At 47.1% G+C, this 18,520-nt stretch overlaps 1 protein-coding gene across 15 annotated transcripts in view; it reads right to left on the bottom strand.

The window, feature by feature from the left end:
- Window positions 1-18,520, bottom strand: part of INPP4A (inositol polyphosphate-4-phosphatase type I A) — a 136,089-nt gene that overhangs the window by 41,592 nt on the left and 75,977 nt on the right. For all 15 annotated transcript variants that reach the window (XM_036302320.1, XM_036302330.1, XM_036302329.1 and 12 more), the window contains exons 5-11: window positions 16,719-16,837; window positions 14,298-14,414; window positions 13,955-14,034; window positions 12,428-12,539; window positions 11,243-11,333; window positions 10,758-10,905; window positions 813-943 (exon numbers count right to left, since the gene is read on the bottom strand). In XM_036302320.1, coding sequence (XP_036158213.1) covers window positions 813-943; window positions 10,758-10,905; window positions 11,243-11,333; window positions 12,428-12,539; window positions 13,955-14,034; window positions 14,298-14,414; window positions 16,719-16,837 — 798 coding nt within the window. The remainder of the gene's footprint in view (window positions 1-812; window positions 944-10,757; window positions 10,906-11,242; window positions 11,334-12,427; window positions 12,540-13,954; window positions 14,035-14,297; window positions 14,415-16,718; window positions 16,838-18,520) is intronic.

Raw genomic sequence — 18,520 nt, forward strand, 5'->3', positions numbered from 1 at the left:
GTAGGTCCCTACGTTCCTTCAAACAAATGCTGCCTTTTCTCTTAGAAATACACTGGGATCTATTCTTCAGATTCAGAGCAAACCTGGGCGCCAGCATCTTATTATCACTCCTGTGTTCACTTCTCCACAGCCAAGTTCATGGGCATGCTCACACGTTGTGGGTCAAAAGTACGGTAAGGGCTTATGATTTTCTTTCAAGCCTGAAATTTCATTATGAAGAGCAGAAGGAGGGAAGAATCTAAAGATAGAGAATAAAGTAATGGAACGCCTCCACCCCCCCTCCCCCGAAAAATCATTCCGTTTGGAATAAAAAGGGAGTAAGTAAGGAACAGTCTTCTAAACCTTCCCTGAGAGTGTTCTGAAAATCAAAGGGTATCTTTCAAGAAAAGGTGAGGTGTCTGTACTCCACCTCCCATTGGAGCCTTAAAATAGCGAGTTCCACTCAATCTATATTTCAATGCAAATGCCACTGTTAAACTGGGAAATGGAGAAAAGTGCTTGTCGAAGGCACAGGGCCTCCATCCTTCGGGCATTTCACTGCTATTAGGCCATTGGTCTCTCCGAAATCTCATCCGCACAGTGGTTGTTTTGGCACATGGCTCCTCGGAAGGAATTTTCAATGTAATTCACAGATTTGCCTTCTTAATTAGGACCTGAAAAATCTAAATTTTAGAGAATTCACACCTCCATGAGAATCTATTTTGAAAAATCCATTTGAGTGTCTGCCAGTGTGACTATCTGAGCGCTCCTGGGGTCGAGTCCCAGTGGGAACAAGAAAGTGTGTGCGTAGTGATGGAGAGACCTGTGCCCACCTTTGTACTGATGCAGGTCGGTCAGGTTCTCCTGGTACGTGAGGATGATGGTCTGGTACTGAGTGACAATCTGGCGCCGGAGGCTCTCCCAGCAGGGGGACAGCTCCCCCAGCTCCTCCAGTTCACACACTCTGCAAGGAAAACACAGGCATGAGGCCCAGGGTCTGCACCACCAGAAAACCAAGTGCACACAGAAGCACGGAGATGCCAGGGAGGGCCCAGCACCGGAGTCTAAGCCAAGCAGCAGGGGCGTGACGGGCCCTCCAGGAGGAAGGGCTGCACGAGACGCAGACCCGACCACAGGGCAAGTGCACAGAGAAGCTTTTTACAGAAACGCAGCCAAATGTTTGAGGCAAACTAAGTGGAGGAGCGGAGGGGAGAGCAGCTCCGCCCTGGCCCGACACCCTGGCTCCTGACAGAAACCACCTGGGCGAAGGCTCAAGCTGCAGCCACTGGGCCTGGGCAGAGCAGGATGACCTGTGACCCTCCCAAACACGAGGGGCTGGAGACCTGTAAGTAACGGCTATGATTTGTTGTCTCCAGAAAAATAACAAAACACAAGACGAATTAAAAACAAACAAACAAAAAAAACAGGTAACCGTTTTAGGAACCTGGGGAGCAGGAAAGTATAAAAGACCTAAAATCCTCATTTTATAAGAAATCAGTACTGGAGAGGGAAAATGGCGGAGGTATAAACGGACGTGTCCGGTGCCTTGTCCTGGAGCAGATAAGGGTGAGCAGCTGAAACGGGTAACATGCAGCCCGAATAGGCAGAGGATTTTCAGCTGAGAGACTGTCTGCAGCTAGGAAAGACCGAGAACCCCCAGGAAAAAAAAGGACGGTTGGAGACTGCGGCTGAAGCCTCTCGTGGTGCGCCAGCTAAGCAGCGGAGATTGCACCATCTTCGGTGGTTGTTGCCGGCATCCAGAGACCAGCTACTAATCTGGAAACAAGGGATCTCAAGCAGCGTGACTGCGTGAACTCAGACGAGCACTGCTTCTTCTCACGGAAAGGTTGGACATCCCCTAAAGGTGCAGTTTGCAGTTCGGGTTGGAGGGAGGACCGAACACGCGCGCGTTGGGCAGAATCTGCGCCCCACAGAGTACACAGCCGTTGGGACCAGCGTGACCCGCGAGTGGGGATGGGGCCCCACAGGGCTGCTGGCAGAAGGGAACGCGAAAAATGAGCCCATTGCTGGACTGGATGTAAAGGAGCAGCCTTGGACTTTGCCAATCTGCTGGCTGCTTAGTGCCAGGGGCGAGTGGGCGCGCGGAGACTGCGCGCGGAGACTGTGCGCAGACCTGGAAGGTGGAGGCTTGCGAATTCGCACAACTATCAGCCTCTTGTTACAGTTCCCCTTAGATCCGTGCATTTGATTACTAAACCCAGTGCATGGGATTCCCCAGTTGGGGCCATTCGCAGAGCCTGTAGGGGAAAGTTCTTTTTGGGGAGCCTGGGAAACAGCGGGCAGTGGCAAGGAACCAGCTCTGGGCAGTGGTCTTTCCCAAATCAGTTCCAAATACCATAGAGGAAAAAAACAAAACAAACAAAAAAAACCCCTACTGATAGAGAGGACTTATAGCCTCGGAGGTCAATCCAGACACACTGCCACCCAGAGGCAGAGCCACGAACTGTCTCTTCTGTGATCACAAATAAAGGCAGTCTGGTAAACAAATACAACCTGCCTTAAAATCAGGTCTGTGGTTTACTGCACGAGGGACAGTGTATCGCAGGGAAGTTCAACACTCCCCTGAATGCCTGGCAGGACTAAGGCGTGCCAAAAAGAAGAGTGGAAGATCTGAAGCACCTTCACTTCCGAATATTTTTATATATATATATTTTTTTTTAATTCTTTTTTCACCATTTCATTAAGAACCCATTTTATTTTTTTTTTTCATCACTTGATTTTACCTTTTTAATTACTACATTTTTTTAACCAGTATTATTGGTATCCTTTTACCATTTTTTCAAGTGTCATTTTATTTTTTATTATTATTTTTTTAATTTTTCTTTATTTTATTTTGGGATTAGTGTTCTACACTCTATTTTCATCGTTCCTTTAGCATCATTTCTCTCTATCTCACATTTACCCTTAAGCCAAAACTCTCTTCCTCACTTTTCCCCGTTTGTTGTCCTGTTTCTCTTATCCTATTCCTGCTTTGGATTTTCCCTATTCCTTCTTTCTACCCACTGTCTAAATTTCACCTTACTTATATATCTAATTTCCAATCCCTCGCTCTAAATCCATATACACCTCTCTCTTATCTTTCTTCACTATCTAATTTTTTTTTCTCTCTCTCTCTGTCGTTTTGCTAGTGTTTGCTTGATTTTGAGTATATTGGGGTTTTTTATGCTTGTGTGGGAAATTGTTTTGTTTTTCATTTTCATTTTTCTGTTTTGCTTACTTTTTCTTTATCTGGTTATTTTTGTGCTTCTGTTTTCCCTTGCCTCGCTTGATATTGGTGGTTGTTTGTAGTTTGCATTAGTCTCCAGGGATCTGCTGCTGGAGTTCATTGAGATTGGTTGTGGTTCTCTTGGAGTTTTCTCCCCATACAAATAGCCTCTTCCCCACCTCTATTTCATTCTCTTACTTTTTTTTCTTCTCTTTTTGTTTTTTTCTTCTCTTCCTTTTCCCAATCTCATTTCGGCACTCCTTTTTGTTTTTTATTTTTCTCTTTAATCTTTTTCTCTTTTTTCTTCTTTATCCACTAATGCTCTTCGCTTGGGGGGTCACCTTTATTTGGGGTTATTAATATCGTGAATGCATTTAGTTCGGTGCCTTGTACGTTGTGCCTTGTTGTGTTGTATTTTGTGCCTTTGAATCAGCGCAGCAGAGAGAGAACTACATAACCAAACACCTTGAGAAGAGAAATCATGGTGAAACAAAGAACCAACCCAAATATGAAAGAAAAATAGGCATCATCAGAAAAGGAAGTAAACTAAATGGAGGCAATGGAGGCAAGCAACCTGTCAGAGAAAGAATTCAGAGTAATGGCCATAAGGTGGATGAAAAGAATGGAAGACCAATTCAACAATATGTGTAGGAACCAAGAGGAAATGAAGAAGAACCAAGAGGAAATGAAGAGAAACCAAGAAGAAATGAAAAATGACATCACTGCCATAAAGAACTCAATAGAAAGCATCAACAGTAGACTAGAAGAAGCAGAGGACCGTATCAGCGAGCTAGAAGACAAGGTAGAAAAAAATACCCAAACAGAACAGCTTCTAGAAAAAAAAATTAAAAAGCAGGAGGAGAGCCTAAGAGAACTCTGCGACAATGCTAAACGAAATAACATCCGAATAATAGGGGTGCCAGAGGGAGAGGAAACTGAGCAAGGAATAGAAAACCTGTTTGACAAAATAGTAACAGAAAATTTCCCTGATATAGGGAGGAAAAAACTCACACAAATCCAAGAAGCTCACAGAGTCCCAAACAAAATGAACCCGAAAAGACCGACAACAAGGCACATAATAATTAAATTGGCAAACACCAACGACAAAGCAAGAATCTTAAAAGCAGCCAGAGACAAAAAGTTACCTACAAAGGATCCCCCATCAGACTAGCGACTGATTTCTCAACAGAAACACATCAGGCAAGAAGGGAATGGAATGAAATATACAAAATCATGCAAAGGAAGGGTCTGAATCCAAGAATACTATACCCAGCGAGGCTATCAATCAAAATTGAGGGTCAAATCAGGAGCTTCACAGACAAAAACGGTCTACGGGAGTTTATTACAACCAAACCAGCAATGCAAGAAATGCTAAAGGGTCTGCTGTAAATAGAAAAAAAGGAAACACAGAAGGAATGCAGCGGTAAAGAACAAAAATGGCGACTAACAAGTTTCTATCAATAATAACTTTAAATGTAAATGGATTAAATTCCCCAGTCAAAAGGCATAGGGTAAATGAGTGGATAAGAAAACATGACCCATATATCTGCTGTCTACAGGAAACCCACCTCAGAAAAAAAGACGCACACAGACTGATGGTGAAGGGATGGAAAAAGGTTTTTCAGGCCAATGGAAGTGGAAAAAAAGCCGGGGTAGCAATACTTATATCTGACAAATTAGATCTCAAAGTGATGGACATAAAAAGAGATCAAGAAGGCCACTTCATAATACTAAAGGGAGCAGTCCAACAAGAAGAAATAACTCTGGTAAATATATATGCACCCAATATAGGAGCACCCAAATACGTAAGAAATCTTCTGGAGGAGATCAAGGGAGAAATTGACAGCAATACAATCATAGTAGGGGACCTTAACACCCCACTATCTCCACTGGACAAATCCTCTAAACAGAAACTCAGCAAAGAAACATCAATCCTAAATGACTCATTAGATCAGATGGAATTAATTGACATCTTCAGAACATTTCACCCCAAAGCCACAGAATATACATTCTCCTCAGGTGCACATTTGTCATCTTCAAAGATAGACCATATATTGAGTCACAGACAAAGTCTCTTCAAATTCAAGAAAATTGAAATCATATCAAGCATCTTCTCAGACCACAAAGGCATAAAACTGGAAATCAACTACAACAAAAACAATCCAAAAAAATCAAACACATGGAGACTAAATAGCATGCTATTAAACAATGACTGGGTTACTAGTGAGATCAAAGAAGAAATAAAAAACATCATGGCAACAAATGACAATGAAAACACAACAATCCAAAACCTATGGGACACAGCAAAAGCAGTCTTGAGAGGGAAGTTCATAGCTCTACAAGCCTACTGCAAGAAACAAGAAACAATGAGAATAAATGACCTAACTCTACAACTCGAAGAGTTAGAAAGAGAGCAACAAAAAAGGCCCACTGTAAGCAGAAGGAAGGAAATAACAAAGATCAGAGCGGAGATAAACGACATAGAGACCAAAAATTAATACAAAAGATCAACAAAACCAAGAGCTGGTTCTTTGAAAGGATAAACAAGATTGATACACCTCTAGCCAGGCTCACCAAGAAACAAAGAGAGAGGACCCAAATAAACAAAATCAGAAATGAAAGAGGAGAAATAACAACAGACCCCATAGAAATACAAAGGATTGTTAGAAAATACTATGAACAACTCTACTCCAACACACTAGACAACCTGGAGGAAATGGACATATTCCTAGATAAATACAACCTTCCAAAACTTAACCAGGAAGAATCTAAAAATCTCAATAGGCCAATAACTATGGAGGAAATCGAAGCAGTCATCAAAAAGCTTCCAGCAAACAAAAGCCCAGGACCAGACGGCTTCACAGGGGAGTTTTACCAAACATGCAAGGAAGACCTAAAACCTATCCTCCTCAGACTATGTCAAAAGATCCAAGAGGAAGGAACACTTCCCAGCTCATTCTATGAAGCCAACATCACCCTAATACCAAAACCAGATAAAGACAATACAATGAAAGAGAATTATAGGCCAATATCCCTCATGAACATAGGTGCCAAAATCCTCAACAAAATCCTAGCAAATCGGATCCAGCAGTACATCAATAAGATCGTACACCATGACCAAGTAGGATTTATCCCAGGGATGCAAGGATGGTACAATATCCGCAAATCAATAAACGTGATACATCACATAAACAAATTGAGAGAAAAAAACCACACAGTCATATCAATTGATGCGGAAAAAGCATTTGACAAAATCCAACACCCTTTCTTGATAAAAACTCTCAGCAAGATAGGAATTGAGGGATCATACCTCAACATAATAAAAGCCATATATGACAAACCCACAGCCAACTTCATAATCAATGGGCAAAAACTAAAACCATTCCCCCTAAAAACAGGAACAAGACAGGGATGCCCCCTCTCACCACTCCTGTTCAACATAGTACTGGAAGTACTGGCCGTTGCGATCAGACACAAAGAAGAAATAAAAGGCATCCAGATTGGAAAAGAAGAAGTAAAACTGTCCTTATCTGCAGATGACATGATACTGTACATACAGAACCCTAAAGACTCCATCAAAAAATTATTAGACGTAATAAATGAATTCAGCAATGTAGCAGGATACAAAATTAATGCTAAGAAATCCATGGCACTTCTTTACACCAATAGTGAACTTACAGAAAGTGAAACTACAGAAGCAATCCCATTTACCATTGCACCAAAAAAATTAAAATACCTAGGAATAAACTTAACTAAGGAGGTAAAAGACTTATATGCTGAAAACTACAGGACACTGAAAAAAGAGATAGAGGAAGACATAAACAGATGGAAGAATATACTGTGTTCATGGATTGGTAGAATCAACATCATCAAAATGTCCATACTACCCAAAGCAATTTATAGATTCAATGCAATCTCCATTAAATTACCAACGGCATATTTCACAAATCTAGAACGAACGTTCCAAAAATTCATCTGGAATAAAAAAAGACCCCGAATAGCTGCAGCAATCCTGAGAAAGAACAAAGTAGGTGGGATCTCAATACCAGATATCAAACTACATTACAAAGCCACTGTTCTTAAAACAGCTTGGTACTGGCACAAGAACAGACATATAGATCAATGGAATAGAATAGAGACCCCAGAAATCGACCCAAACCACTATGCCCAATTAATATTCGACAAAGGAGGCAAGAGCATACAACGGAGTCAAGACAGTCTTTTCAATAAATGGTGTTGGGAAAATTGGACAGATACATGCAAAAGGATGAAACTAGATCACCAACTCACACCATACACAAAAATAAACTCAAAATGGATAAAAGACTTAAACGTAAGACGGGAAACCATAAAAATACTAGAGGAATCCACAGGCAGCGAAATCGCAAACATATGCCGAAGAAATTTCTTCTCTGATAATGCTCCTAGGGCAATGGAAACTAAAGAGAAAATAAACAAATGGGACTACATCAAAATAAAAAGCTTTTGCACAGCAAAGGAAACCATCAACAAAACAACAAGAAGACCCACTACATGGGAGAACATATTTGCCAATGATACCACCGATAAGGGTTTAATTTCCAACATTTACAGGGATCTCATGAAACTAACAAAAGGAAGATAAACAATCCAATAAAAAAATGGGCAACGGACCTAGATAGACATTTTTCGAAAGAGGACATACAGAAGGCCGAAAGACATATGAATACCTGCTCAAAGTCACTAATTATACGAGAGATGCAAATCAAAACGACAATGCGTTATCATTTCACACCGGTCAGAATGGCTATCATCAACAAATCAACAAACAACAAGTGTTGGAGAGGATGTGGAGAAAAAGGAACCCTTCTGCACTGCTGGTGGGAATGCAGACTGGTGCAGCCACTGTGGAGAACAGTATGGAGCTACCTCAGAAGACTAAAAATGGAACTCCCATTTGACCCAGTGATCCCACTACTAGGAATATATCCCAAGAAACCAGAAACGCCAATCAAAAAGGATATATGCACCCCTATGTTCATAGCAGCACAATTCACCATAGCTAAGATTTGGAAACAGCCTAAGTGCCCATCAGCAGATGAGTGGATTAGAAAACTGTGGTACATACTATGCTGCTCTAAAAAGGAAGGAACTCTTGCCTTTTTTTTTTTTTTTTTAAATATATTTTATTGATTTTTTACAGAGAGGAAGGGAGAGAGATAGAGAGTCAGAAACATCGATGAGAGAGAAACATCGATCAGCTGCCTCCTGCACATCCCCCACTGGGGAAGTGCCCACAACCCAGGTACATGCCCCCGACCGGAATTGAACCCGGGACCTCTCAGTCCACAGGCCGACACTCTATCCACTGAGCCAAACCGGTTTCGGCGGAACTCTTGCCTTTTGCAACAGCATGGATGGAACTGGAGAGCATTATGCTAAGTGAAATAAGCCAGTCAGAGAAAGATAAATACCACATGATCTCACTCATTTGTGGATTATAGAGAACAACATAGACTGATGAAAAGGGACAGACCCAAAGACTGAGAAACAGCGATCAGGCTATCAATCCCCAGAAGGAAAGTAAGGGAGGGCGGGGGTAAGGGGAAGAGATCAATCGAAGGACTTGTATACATGTATATAAGCCAAACCAATGGACATGGACAACAGGGGGATGGGAGCATGAGTTTGTGTGTGTGGGGGAGGTTGGGGGTTAATGGGGGGGATGAGGACACATTTGTAATACCTTAACTAATAATAAAAAAAAAAAGGAAAAAAAATAACAAAAAAGTAAGTGGTTCTGGAAAAATGTACTATATGTTGATTTATATAAAATGAAAAAAAAAGTAAAAAAAAAAAAAAAAAGAAATCAGTACTGATTAAAAGTACTCTGCGCATACACTTAGAAATACAGCAGTTAACACTAACATGGAAACCTTGAGACTTACGTGTTTAACCGCCTTCGGCAGTATTTAGCTTTTTATACTATGCACATTTTCCTTCGAAGGGAAAAAACCTAATTTATAGAAGTTTTTAGGAATCTACTAAGTTGTCTGATGTTAAAAAACATTGTACTACTTTATTATTATATTAGCAAAATTAATTTGCCCTGGCTGGTGTGGCTCAGTTGGTTGGAGCATCGAACTGTACACTAAAAGGTTGTGGGTTTGATTCCCGGTCAGGGTACATACCCGGATTGCAGGTTCGATCCTTGGTTGGGCATGTACAGGAGGCAACTGATCTATGTTTCTCTCTTTTCCTTCTTCTCGCTGCCAAGTCGATTAAAACATATCTTTGGGTAAGGATTAGAGAAGTTAATGTAAAAGAACACCCTGTGCAGATCAGGCTGTGGGGCTTGCGGGAGAGCAGCATCCTCGCTCAGAGGCCCACTGACCCCAGCCTCAGCACGGCTCACACGCACCCTGTGGTCCCTCTGGATGTCTCTGCCTGTGCTTCGTGTGGCTCCTTCTTATGCTTCAAGGGTCAGTTTAATGTCACAGAGGCCTGCTCAGACCACCCTCCCTCTCAGGGACCCCTTTTACTTTCTGCTGACACATCTGGGGCTCCATGTGTGGCCCCCAGTTCTGTTAATGACTGTCTCCCAGGGTGTCTCGCTCATCAAGGAGCCTTGCACTGAGCACAGCACCTGCCACGTGGCTGGAGTGAAAAACAGCACAACCCTCGAAAGCAAAATGCTTCTGTGAACAGTCTTTAAAGTTACAGTGCATGTGAGCACATACCTAGTGCCAACAGTGAGAAATGATGCCCTACCTAGAAATGATAAGAAAAGTGAAGATATAGGGTAGCTATGTATAAAGGCACAGATATAAAAAAGCTGAGAGGAAAAATGTAAAAATTAAAATACATATAAAAGATGTATGAATAGAGAGAAAGCAGCTCTTTGCATTTCTTGCCATTTTTCTTTTAAGTTTGATTTTTTTTAAGATGAAAATTTAAAATGAAACAGTTGTGTTAACACAGAAGGATTCTGGCTACAATGTTTTCATTCACGCTTTTGTTAATTGTGTCTGTAATTAACATCGTTTTATGACAAGGAGCAGTAATGACAGTGAAGGGCAAACGGGAGACACAACCTACATGCTGAGCCACCCTGGCTCCTCCCTGCCTGGGGACCAGTGGCGCATGCCCTGAGCTGGAAGGATGCCCAATGGGTCCTGTTTAACTTTCTGGAGCCCATATCACTGTGGCCCTGCCCACGGAAACGGCTGACCCCGGCAGCCATCACCAAAGAATGACCAGCTACTTTTAACTTCCTGAGGCCAAGAGAGTGGTGAAAGGAGAGGGAAGGGAGCGGGGAGCGGGGACCGAGTCCCGGGCGTGTCTAGTGCTCCAGGCACATTGTCTTGTGAAGTCTTTGCACAGAAACCTCAGGATGCAGATGAGCAAAGGGAGGCTTCGGACGCCCAGGCCACAAAGCAGCCAAGGGCGGAAGCTGGCTTGTCATCTGGCCTATCTGGGGCCAGTGCTCCGTCCACCACACACATCTAAGAGCTTTCCAGAAGGCAGGCGGCGTGGGCATGATGGGTGGACAGCCGCTCCACGTGGGCCTCACCTGGCAGCATCTTCTTCCAGCAGCAGCTTCACGAACTGCCGGGGCACGTGCAGGGAGAGCACGCTCTCCGCCATCTGCTCCAGGATCCGCAGGTGGTTGCCGTCGGTGGTGGGGAAGCGGTACATGCGGCAGATGGCACCACCGAACACTGAGGGACGTGGAGACGGAGACTGCGTGAGCAGCTGTAGACCTGGCCGGGTCCTCCTCCCACGCCCCCAAGTATCCTGACTGTTCATCTCAATCAAATATTTAAACCCAAAGCCCTCCAGGTGACTGAGCCTGAATGCTCTTCCCCTGGGACATGCATTCCCCTTGTCCCAGAATGAACTACTAACTCCCAAATACAAGGGCTGTGCCAGTGAGGCCGGCAGCCACTAAGGCCAATGTCGGCAAGAGACAGTCACAGAGGTGGGTGGAAAGGGTGACTGTGGGCCCGACTGGACACTCCCAAGAGGGGCAAGAGGACCGTGGAGGAATCCGCTTACCCGATTTCAGCAAAGTGTCTTTACGCAACGAAGCATATTTGGATCGGATTCCCAACGCTTCGGTCAAGCTCTCGTCCACGGGCAGGACCATCTAGTGACGTAGAGAAAAGCACGAGAAGCCATAGGCTCAGGTGAGCCCAGCGCACTCCGCAGGGTGGTGGCGCCAGATCTCATGAAGGAGCTCTTAAGGTGAATGGCACCATCAACTCCACAATGAATAGGTCACCTAGGCCACCGACTGATCAACCCACGTCCCAGAACAGTGGACGTGTCCCACTCAAAATTTTCCAGAAATGCCTGTCTTTCGACTACGTCATTTTTTACCTCATATTTCAGTGTTTTGACATGTAAAGTAAAAGGGAGGGAAAACGATACCCAGAAATATTTCCATAGCTGACGTTCTGGGCTTATCTGGGGTAAAATGACCTGTCTCTGTATTTTAAAATGATATGTACCAGCGCTTCAGTTCTAAACTGGAATTCTAGTCTGAGAGCACAGATTGTCTCTGAACATGAGAGTGAGAGAGAAGGTGAGGAGACAGCATGGGAGGGAAAGGGGATGGGAAGGCAGAGCCTGAGAGGGGGTGTGAGAGGCGGCAGGACGTGTGCAGAATTGAGATGTGTGTGCATGAGGTGACCATGAGCGCCTGAGTGCTTGGGAGAGGAAGGTTCTAACAAAATACCAAAGACAGTCTGGGTCTCATTCCCCACCCCAACCCCAGCCACCTCTCCCCCCTCCTGACTGCACCCCTCCACAACTCTCTCCCCTCCTGACTGCACCCCTCCACAACTCTCTCCCCTCCTGACTGCACCCCTCCACAACTCTCTCCCCTCCTGACTGCACCCCTCCACAACTCTCTCCCCTCCTGACTGCACCCCTCCACAACTCTCTCCCCTCCTGACTGCACCCCCTCCACACCCCTCTCCCTTCCTGACGGCAGCCCCTCCGCCAGGCTCCCCCCACCTCTTCCCATTCTGGAGAGGTGGCCCGTGTGGCCTGGGCAGAGGCAGGCTCCAGGGCAGCAGAGACTGAGGGGCTCCCTTGTCTCCCCTTTGAGAAGCGCCCGGGGGACTGGTAGGTCCTACGGCGGGTCGACAGTGCAGGCCCACCTGCTCCTTCCCTGCGGCAGAGGCAGAGCCCATCTAGACAGGGGCCATCGCTCCTTCCCATGAAGGGGGTGCTCACCCTCCCGTTGATGGTGTCCACAGCCCGGGTCACTGGAGGCCGCTGGTCTGACTTCTCCTCCATCTGCCAGCCGATCACTGTGATGTTACCCACACGGTCACTCTCTGCAGACCTGCAACGAGCAACGCGCTTTGGGAAGTGGCGTCGTGACTGGGCTCCATTTCTGCGTAAGCTCAGCATCTGTCACCGAGGTCCAGGGCGTGCCGGGACCTGGCCGGCTGGCCAGTCGGGCAGCACTTGCTGCACGCCCAGACTCCAGGGGAGGCAGACAGGGAACCCAAGCCCCAGAAGTGCGAGCATGCCTGGGGACCTGAGGGGAGGAGCCAGTGCTTGCTCCCCTGGGCTGACCCCTGCCCCACACAGCAATGGGGACACGTCTGGAAATGAGGACTGGAGAGAACCTTCTTCTGGGACCAGACCCTTCCTGCTCCTTGCCGGCCTCAAGCTTTGATTTTCCCCAAGGCTGAGGCCTGGACCCTAAGTCAGCTGAGGCCACCCAGGGTTTCCCAAAGCCTCTGATTCCTGACACAGCACAGCTGCTGCTACTCCACCCGTCAGGCTCCCCCTGAGATTGCGGGGGTTGCACTGCGTGGGCCCATGTGACTCATCCAGGGACGCCGGGACTGCTATGGAAGACGTCTGACCAAGCCAGTGTCAACTTTCCTGTGGTCACTGCTGTGCCAACTGCCTCTGTGACTCTCAGTGTCCTCATACCTGGAAAGTCCTTTCCCCACACGATCCCAACAGTCACCGTCAGCTTCTCTTACAGAGGATCAAGTCCACTTCTTACGTGTGCGCGGTCCAACTAGGATTGCTCCGGCACATCGTGTACCCGGGTATTTTCCTCTATGACCCCTTTCCCCATGACCCTCTCGTTTCCCTAGGACTCTTCCTCTCTCCCAGTAAGGTCTCCACACCCACCAGGCGCCTGCAGGGCTCCTGTCCTGCCCGATGCCGGCGGCACTGCTATCACCATGGCTGCAGAGAATTAGGGCAGGGAATTAATCCTCTTTGCCAACATTTCCTTTGCTATTTTGGAATGTTTTCCCAATTTTCACATTATTTTGAAAACAAGAACACCAAGTCAGGGGTTGGGTGGGAGTTGCCCCTAAAATGAATTTGGGAAAGGTTGCCATCTTGACATCTTTCTTCCACTGACATGGTGGGGGGTCCCCCCGCCCCCGTAAATATTTATTGAGCCCCAAGCCCTGTTCTATGTGCCTTAGGATACAGCAATGAAGCAAATCAGACAAAAGCCCTGCTTTCTGGGAGCTGACACTCTGCTGGGGAGGAAGCAGACACTATAAACTCATCTCGCCGATCAGATGTGATCGAGGTCTTCCTGCAGGTCTGAGTCCAGCTGTGCTCGATTTCCTGCGGATGCCACACATGCCCCCTCCATCAGCCCCCTGACAGGCTGTTTGCTAAGACAAGCTTCTGGGAGAGGCAGGAAATGGGGCCCTTCCCCATCTGTCCCTGGACCTCAGAACTCGAGATCCTCTCAAAAGAACAAAATTAAATACCAACCTTAGTGTTAAATGCAACCGATGATGCCTGTCCTGGAGCAGATCCTTGACAATGAATGTCCCAGAGCCCAGTAGGTACATCTGAGGAAGAGGGAACACAGCGTGAGCCCGTGCTGTGCCTCGGCCGCATGACCCGGCCGGGGTCGCTGGCTGCTGCCCACAGCACCTCTGACCCTCACTGCAGGAGCCCAACAGGGATGTGCAGGAAGAAATTCCAAAGGCAAATCCCACTGGACATCAATTAGTGAGCCAGTGGTGAAGCCAGGCGCATGTGCTCCTCTTGCTGAAATGACTGCCCAGCTTTAAGAAGCGAAGAAAGGCCCCTGAACCACACGCTACTTAACTGTTCCCTGAGATCTGTCTTTGACGTCGTACACGGAGAGTTTGATCTGCGTCATCTGATTGATGAGAGAGTCTTGGAAGAAGGCAATGCTGCTTAAGAATATAGGGTTGTTGGTTCCCTAGAACGGAAAAGAAAATCCTCAGAACACAGAGGTGAATTTTTAAAGCGATTGTTCATTTCAGAACGAGAAATTAACGTTCTTACCAACTTGGATCAACACAAATGCTCATGGCAGCTTAAACGAATGCAGTCAACGAAAACCCTGTTTTTCAGGAACAAAGGCATCCCACAGACCCCTCCCGATCCAGACACAGCTGGGCCCAGGCGTGTCCCGAGGGCCCCCTCAGTGGGAGGCTTCTATAACATGGAAACAGGCTGACATTCGCGTGTCGTTCAGCTTGAGATACGCTATGCAATTGGATCTACTACTTTGGGCTGTTCTTGTAAGGTGTGCCAAGGTGGATGGAAGAGGAAATGAATAGCTTAAGTCGTTTCTTACTTCTAGAATCCTGTGGTTTGAAATAATTAAGGCCTGACCTATTTAAGCCTATCCCTTTTTTGAGGACTAGCTGCTAGTTTCTAGATCATAGGTGGTTATTCCTGGCAGCTTAGCCTCGCTCCCCCGCCCCCAAAGCCCCACAATAACAAATCTCTTTCTCAGGCAGCATTAGTTACCTCAGCCGAACGGCTAACGGTTGTGCCTGTGTGGGGGCCATGCCCTGGTTGAGCACCCTCTGCAGCTCCAGATCCAGTCTCTCCACACCTGCTGGACAGCGCCGGCCTCCCTCCATCCGCCCCTGTCAACCAGTTCTGACTCTCGACCAAGGAGGCCACCAACTTGGGCATCTGCTTTGGTACCTGCTTCTCTGTCGTTCTCAACCTCCAAGTTACAATAAACTCTTCCATAAACCCTCCCTCGCCCTGGCCAGTATTCTCAGTGGCTAGAGCATCAGCCCGAGCACTGAAGGGTCTCAGGTTCAATTGCCGAGCACATGCCTGGGTTGCAGGTTAAATCCCCGGCTCAGGTCAGGCACGTGCAAGAAACAACCAATTGATGTGCCTCTCTCACATCGATGATTCTCTCTCTCTCTCTCTCTTTTTCCTACTCTCTCTAAAAATCAATGGGAAAAATACACTCTTTCGAGTGAGGATTAACAAAATAACAAAATTTAAAAATCCTCTCTCACAGGCACCCCTTCTGCCCCTCCTTCCCAATGCGGCAGGTGCCACATCGCACTCCCTCACACACCTCTGCTCAGGTGACCCTCACCTGAGCCTAAAACTCCTAGCCTGACTTTTGAGGCATTCCCCTTGCTCTCCACCTGTGCCTTCTGCACACATGAACAGGCTGACGTTATTCTCCAAGACACATGATGCTCCCCATCGCCATTACAGAACTCTGCAATGCTCTGCAGCTGTGGTCTCTAGACCGGCAGTGTGGGCATGACCTGGAGCCTGGGAGAAACAGTGTCTTGGGCCCCACCCAACTTATCGAGTCAGAACTTCACTAAGTGGAGTGGGAAGCCACCTCCGATCCTCAGAACTAGCTGGGAACCCATCCTCCTGGTGCCATCCTCACCCTTCACACACCTGCACTCTGCTAGGTACAGATGCGGACACCTTCATTCATCCCCCCCAACCCCCCAGGATGGCCAACCTCTTGGGGGCAGGGCTGGGGCCTCAATGGCCTCTGCATCACCCGCAGCGCCCAGCACTGTGCTGCGTGTACAGACAGTGCTCAACAAAGGCTTAGAAACAGGACTGCTGACTTGAACTTGGAAATAAGTTTACAAGAGAATGAAAAGGTCTATCTTCCAAGATGTAAAGCTAGGGACGAGGAGGAAGTGCAGTGGAGCCTGCTGGAGATTGCCAGGGTGGACAGTTCACACAGGAGCTCACATCGCCAGCAGAAGCCTGTGGAATCCCACAGCAACGCCTACTCTTAGTTTCACAACTTACACAATGTGCTCAATTATCTAAACGGCTTCTGTAAAATTCCCGAGGTGAGTGCAAAACATTTAGTTTAATGAAAAAGTAAGTATATAACACACAACTCAAAAGGATATAAAGATAAAAACCAATTAACACAGGGCTATGTCCACTAGGAGGGTTGGTTAAGAGTTACTCTCCAACTGGAAGTGACAAGGAAGAATTGGATCTTCCTCTTAAAAGGCAGCCAACTTTATAGCATCACTGTTCAAAAATACCCAGCCAGTAACTGACCAATGATTGTAAAGGACATGGCAAAAACAGTGCCCTCCAGAACTGTGATGAAAAATATCACTTACTAAAAACACATGGACAACAGCAAGAATTCACATAGAAATGATCCCGGCTACATGGGCTCAGGTCGCCGAGCAGCCTCCCCCAGGGTGAGACCGCGGTGAGCCTGTCCCCGAGCCCCGGGCCCAGCAGCACCCACCTCGATGATCTCCGTCTGCGCATGCTTCGTCCAGAATGCCTGCGGCGGGGTGGTCACACTCACTGCTACAAAACTATTTGGTTTCCGATCTAGCGATGGCGTATGCAGCTCACTACAAGCTATGGAATCAAGATGGGAGAAAAGAATCCTTTAAAATCAGGCTCTAGTTAGTTGTGTTCCACACACACTCAAAGAGCAAAGACAGTAAATGACACTCAAAAGGATGAGGCAATTACACGGTCTGTTGTCACAGGGAGCTGATTTTTTAATTGGAAACAATCTTTACTCACCCCCGCCCCGCCCCCCCCACCTCCCCGGACGCCGTGGCAGCAGTGCCCTAGCTGCAGGGAAGGTGAGCCCAAAGGGCTTTCTGCATCCGTGGAATGGAGCACAGAGCCAACAATCTCACATGCACACCTAGTGTACTGAGCATTTTGGGACAGATAAGACTCAGAAGTTCAATGATAGAAGTGACTTACAGGGAAAACGGTCCTATTGCATGGACTCTAACATGTACCTTTGTAAAATACTCTGCGAAAGAAAGATGACCCACTGCCATGAGACCAGCAAATGCTACCGACCATAAGACCCTTTGTCATTACAGAAAAACATGAAGAAACATGCTCCATGGAACTGATTAAATGTACGGCAAATCAAAGTTCTGCACCGGAAGAAGCAGCTTTTCTGGCAGAGCAATAACTACCCCCGAGTGCTTGGCTTTTGTTTGCTTTCGGAGTTCTCAAACAACTGACTTCGACCCTTTTTGTCAGTGTTCTCATTGCCTTTTATGGAGGAAAAAAATTCTGGAGGGCCTCACACTGTTGTTCCTGTTCCCATCTTTCTCATTTGATTTTTAGAATGCTCTTTAGTGATTTAAAATTTAGAAATTAACTTTTACTTCTGGAAATTAACTTTGGTTCTCTGATTATCCCTTGTAATATCATCTCATATATCTTGAATCTTCATTATTTATTGGATACTAGAGGCCCGGTGCACGAGATTCATTCACTGGGGGGAGGGGAGTGTCCCTCAGTCCGGCCTGTGCCCTCTTGCGGTCTGGGACGCCCTGGGGGTGACCACTTGCTGGCTCAGGCCTGCTCCCCGGGGGGATTGGGCCTAAGCTGGCAATCAGACATTCCTCTGGCAGCCTGGCAGCCCTCGGGGGATGTCCACTTGCCAGTGGGGAGCAGACCTAAGCTGCAGTCAGACATCCTTAGCGCTGCTGAGGAAGCAGGAGAGGCTCCCACCACCACTGCTGTACTGGCAGCCATCAGCCTGGTTTGTGGCTGAGCAGAGCTCCCCACTGTGAGAGCGCACTGACCACCAGAGGGCAGCTCCTGCATTGAGCGTCTGGCCCCTGGTGGTCAGTGTGTGTCATAGTGACCAGTCATTCCCAGTCTTTCTGCTGTTAGGGTCAGTTTGCATATTACCCTGTTACTATATAGGATTGAGGCCTGGTGCACGGGAGGGGGGTGGCTGGTTTGCTCTGAAGGGTGTCCAGGATCAGGGTGGGGGTCCGCTTGGGTGCCTGGCCAGCCTGGATGAGGGGCTGATGGCTGTTTGCAGCTGGTCACACCCCCTTCAGGGTGGGGGTCCCCACTGGTGTGCCTGGCCAGCCTGGATGACGGGCTGACGGCTGTTTGCAGCTGGTCACACCCCCTTCAGGGTGCGGGTCCCCACTGGGGTGCCTGGCCAGCCTGGATGACGGGCTGATAGCTGTTTGCAGCTAGTCACACCCTCTTCAGGGTGGGGGGAGTCCTTAATGGGGTGCCTGGCCAGCCTGGATGACGGGCTGATGGCTG

This window comes from Myotis myotis, unplaced genomic scaffold, assembly GCF_014108235.1.
Source record: "Myotis myotis isolate mMyoMyo1 unplaced genomic scaffold, mMyoMyo1.p scaffold_m19_p_30, whole genome shotgun sequence".
In the NCBI taxonomy this organism is placed as follows: Eukaryota; Metazoa; Chordata; class Mammalia; order Chiroptera; family Vespertilionidae; genus Myotis; species Myotis myotis.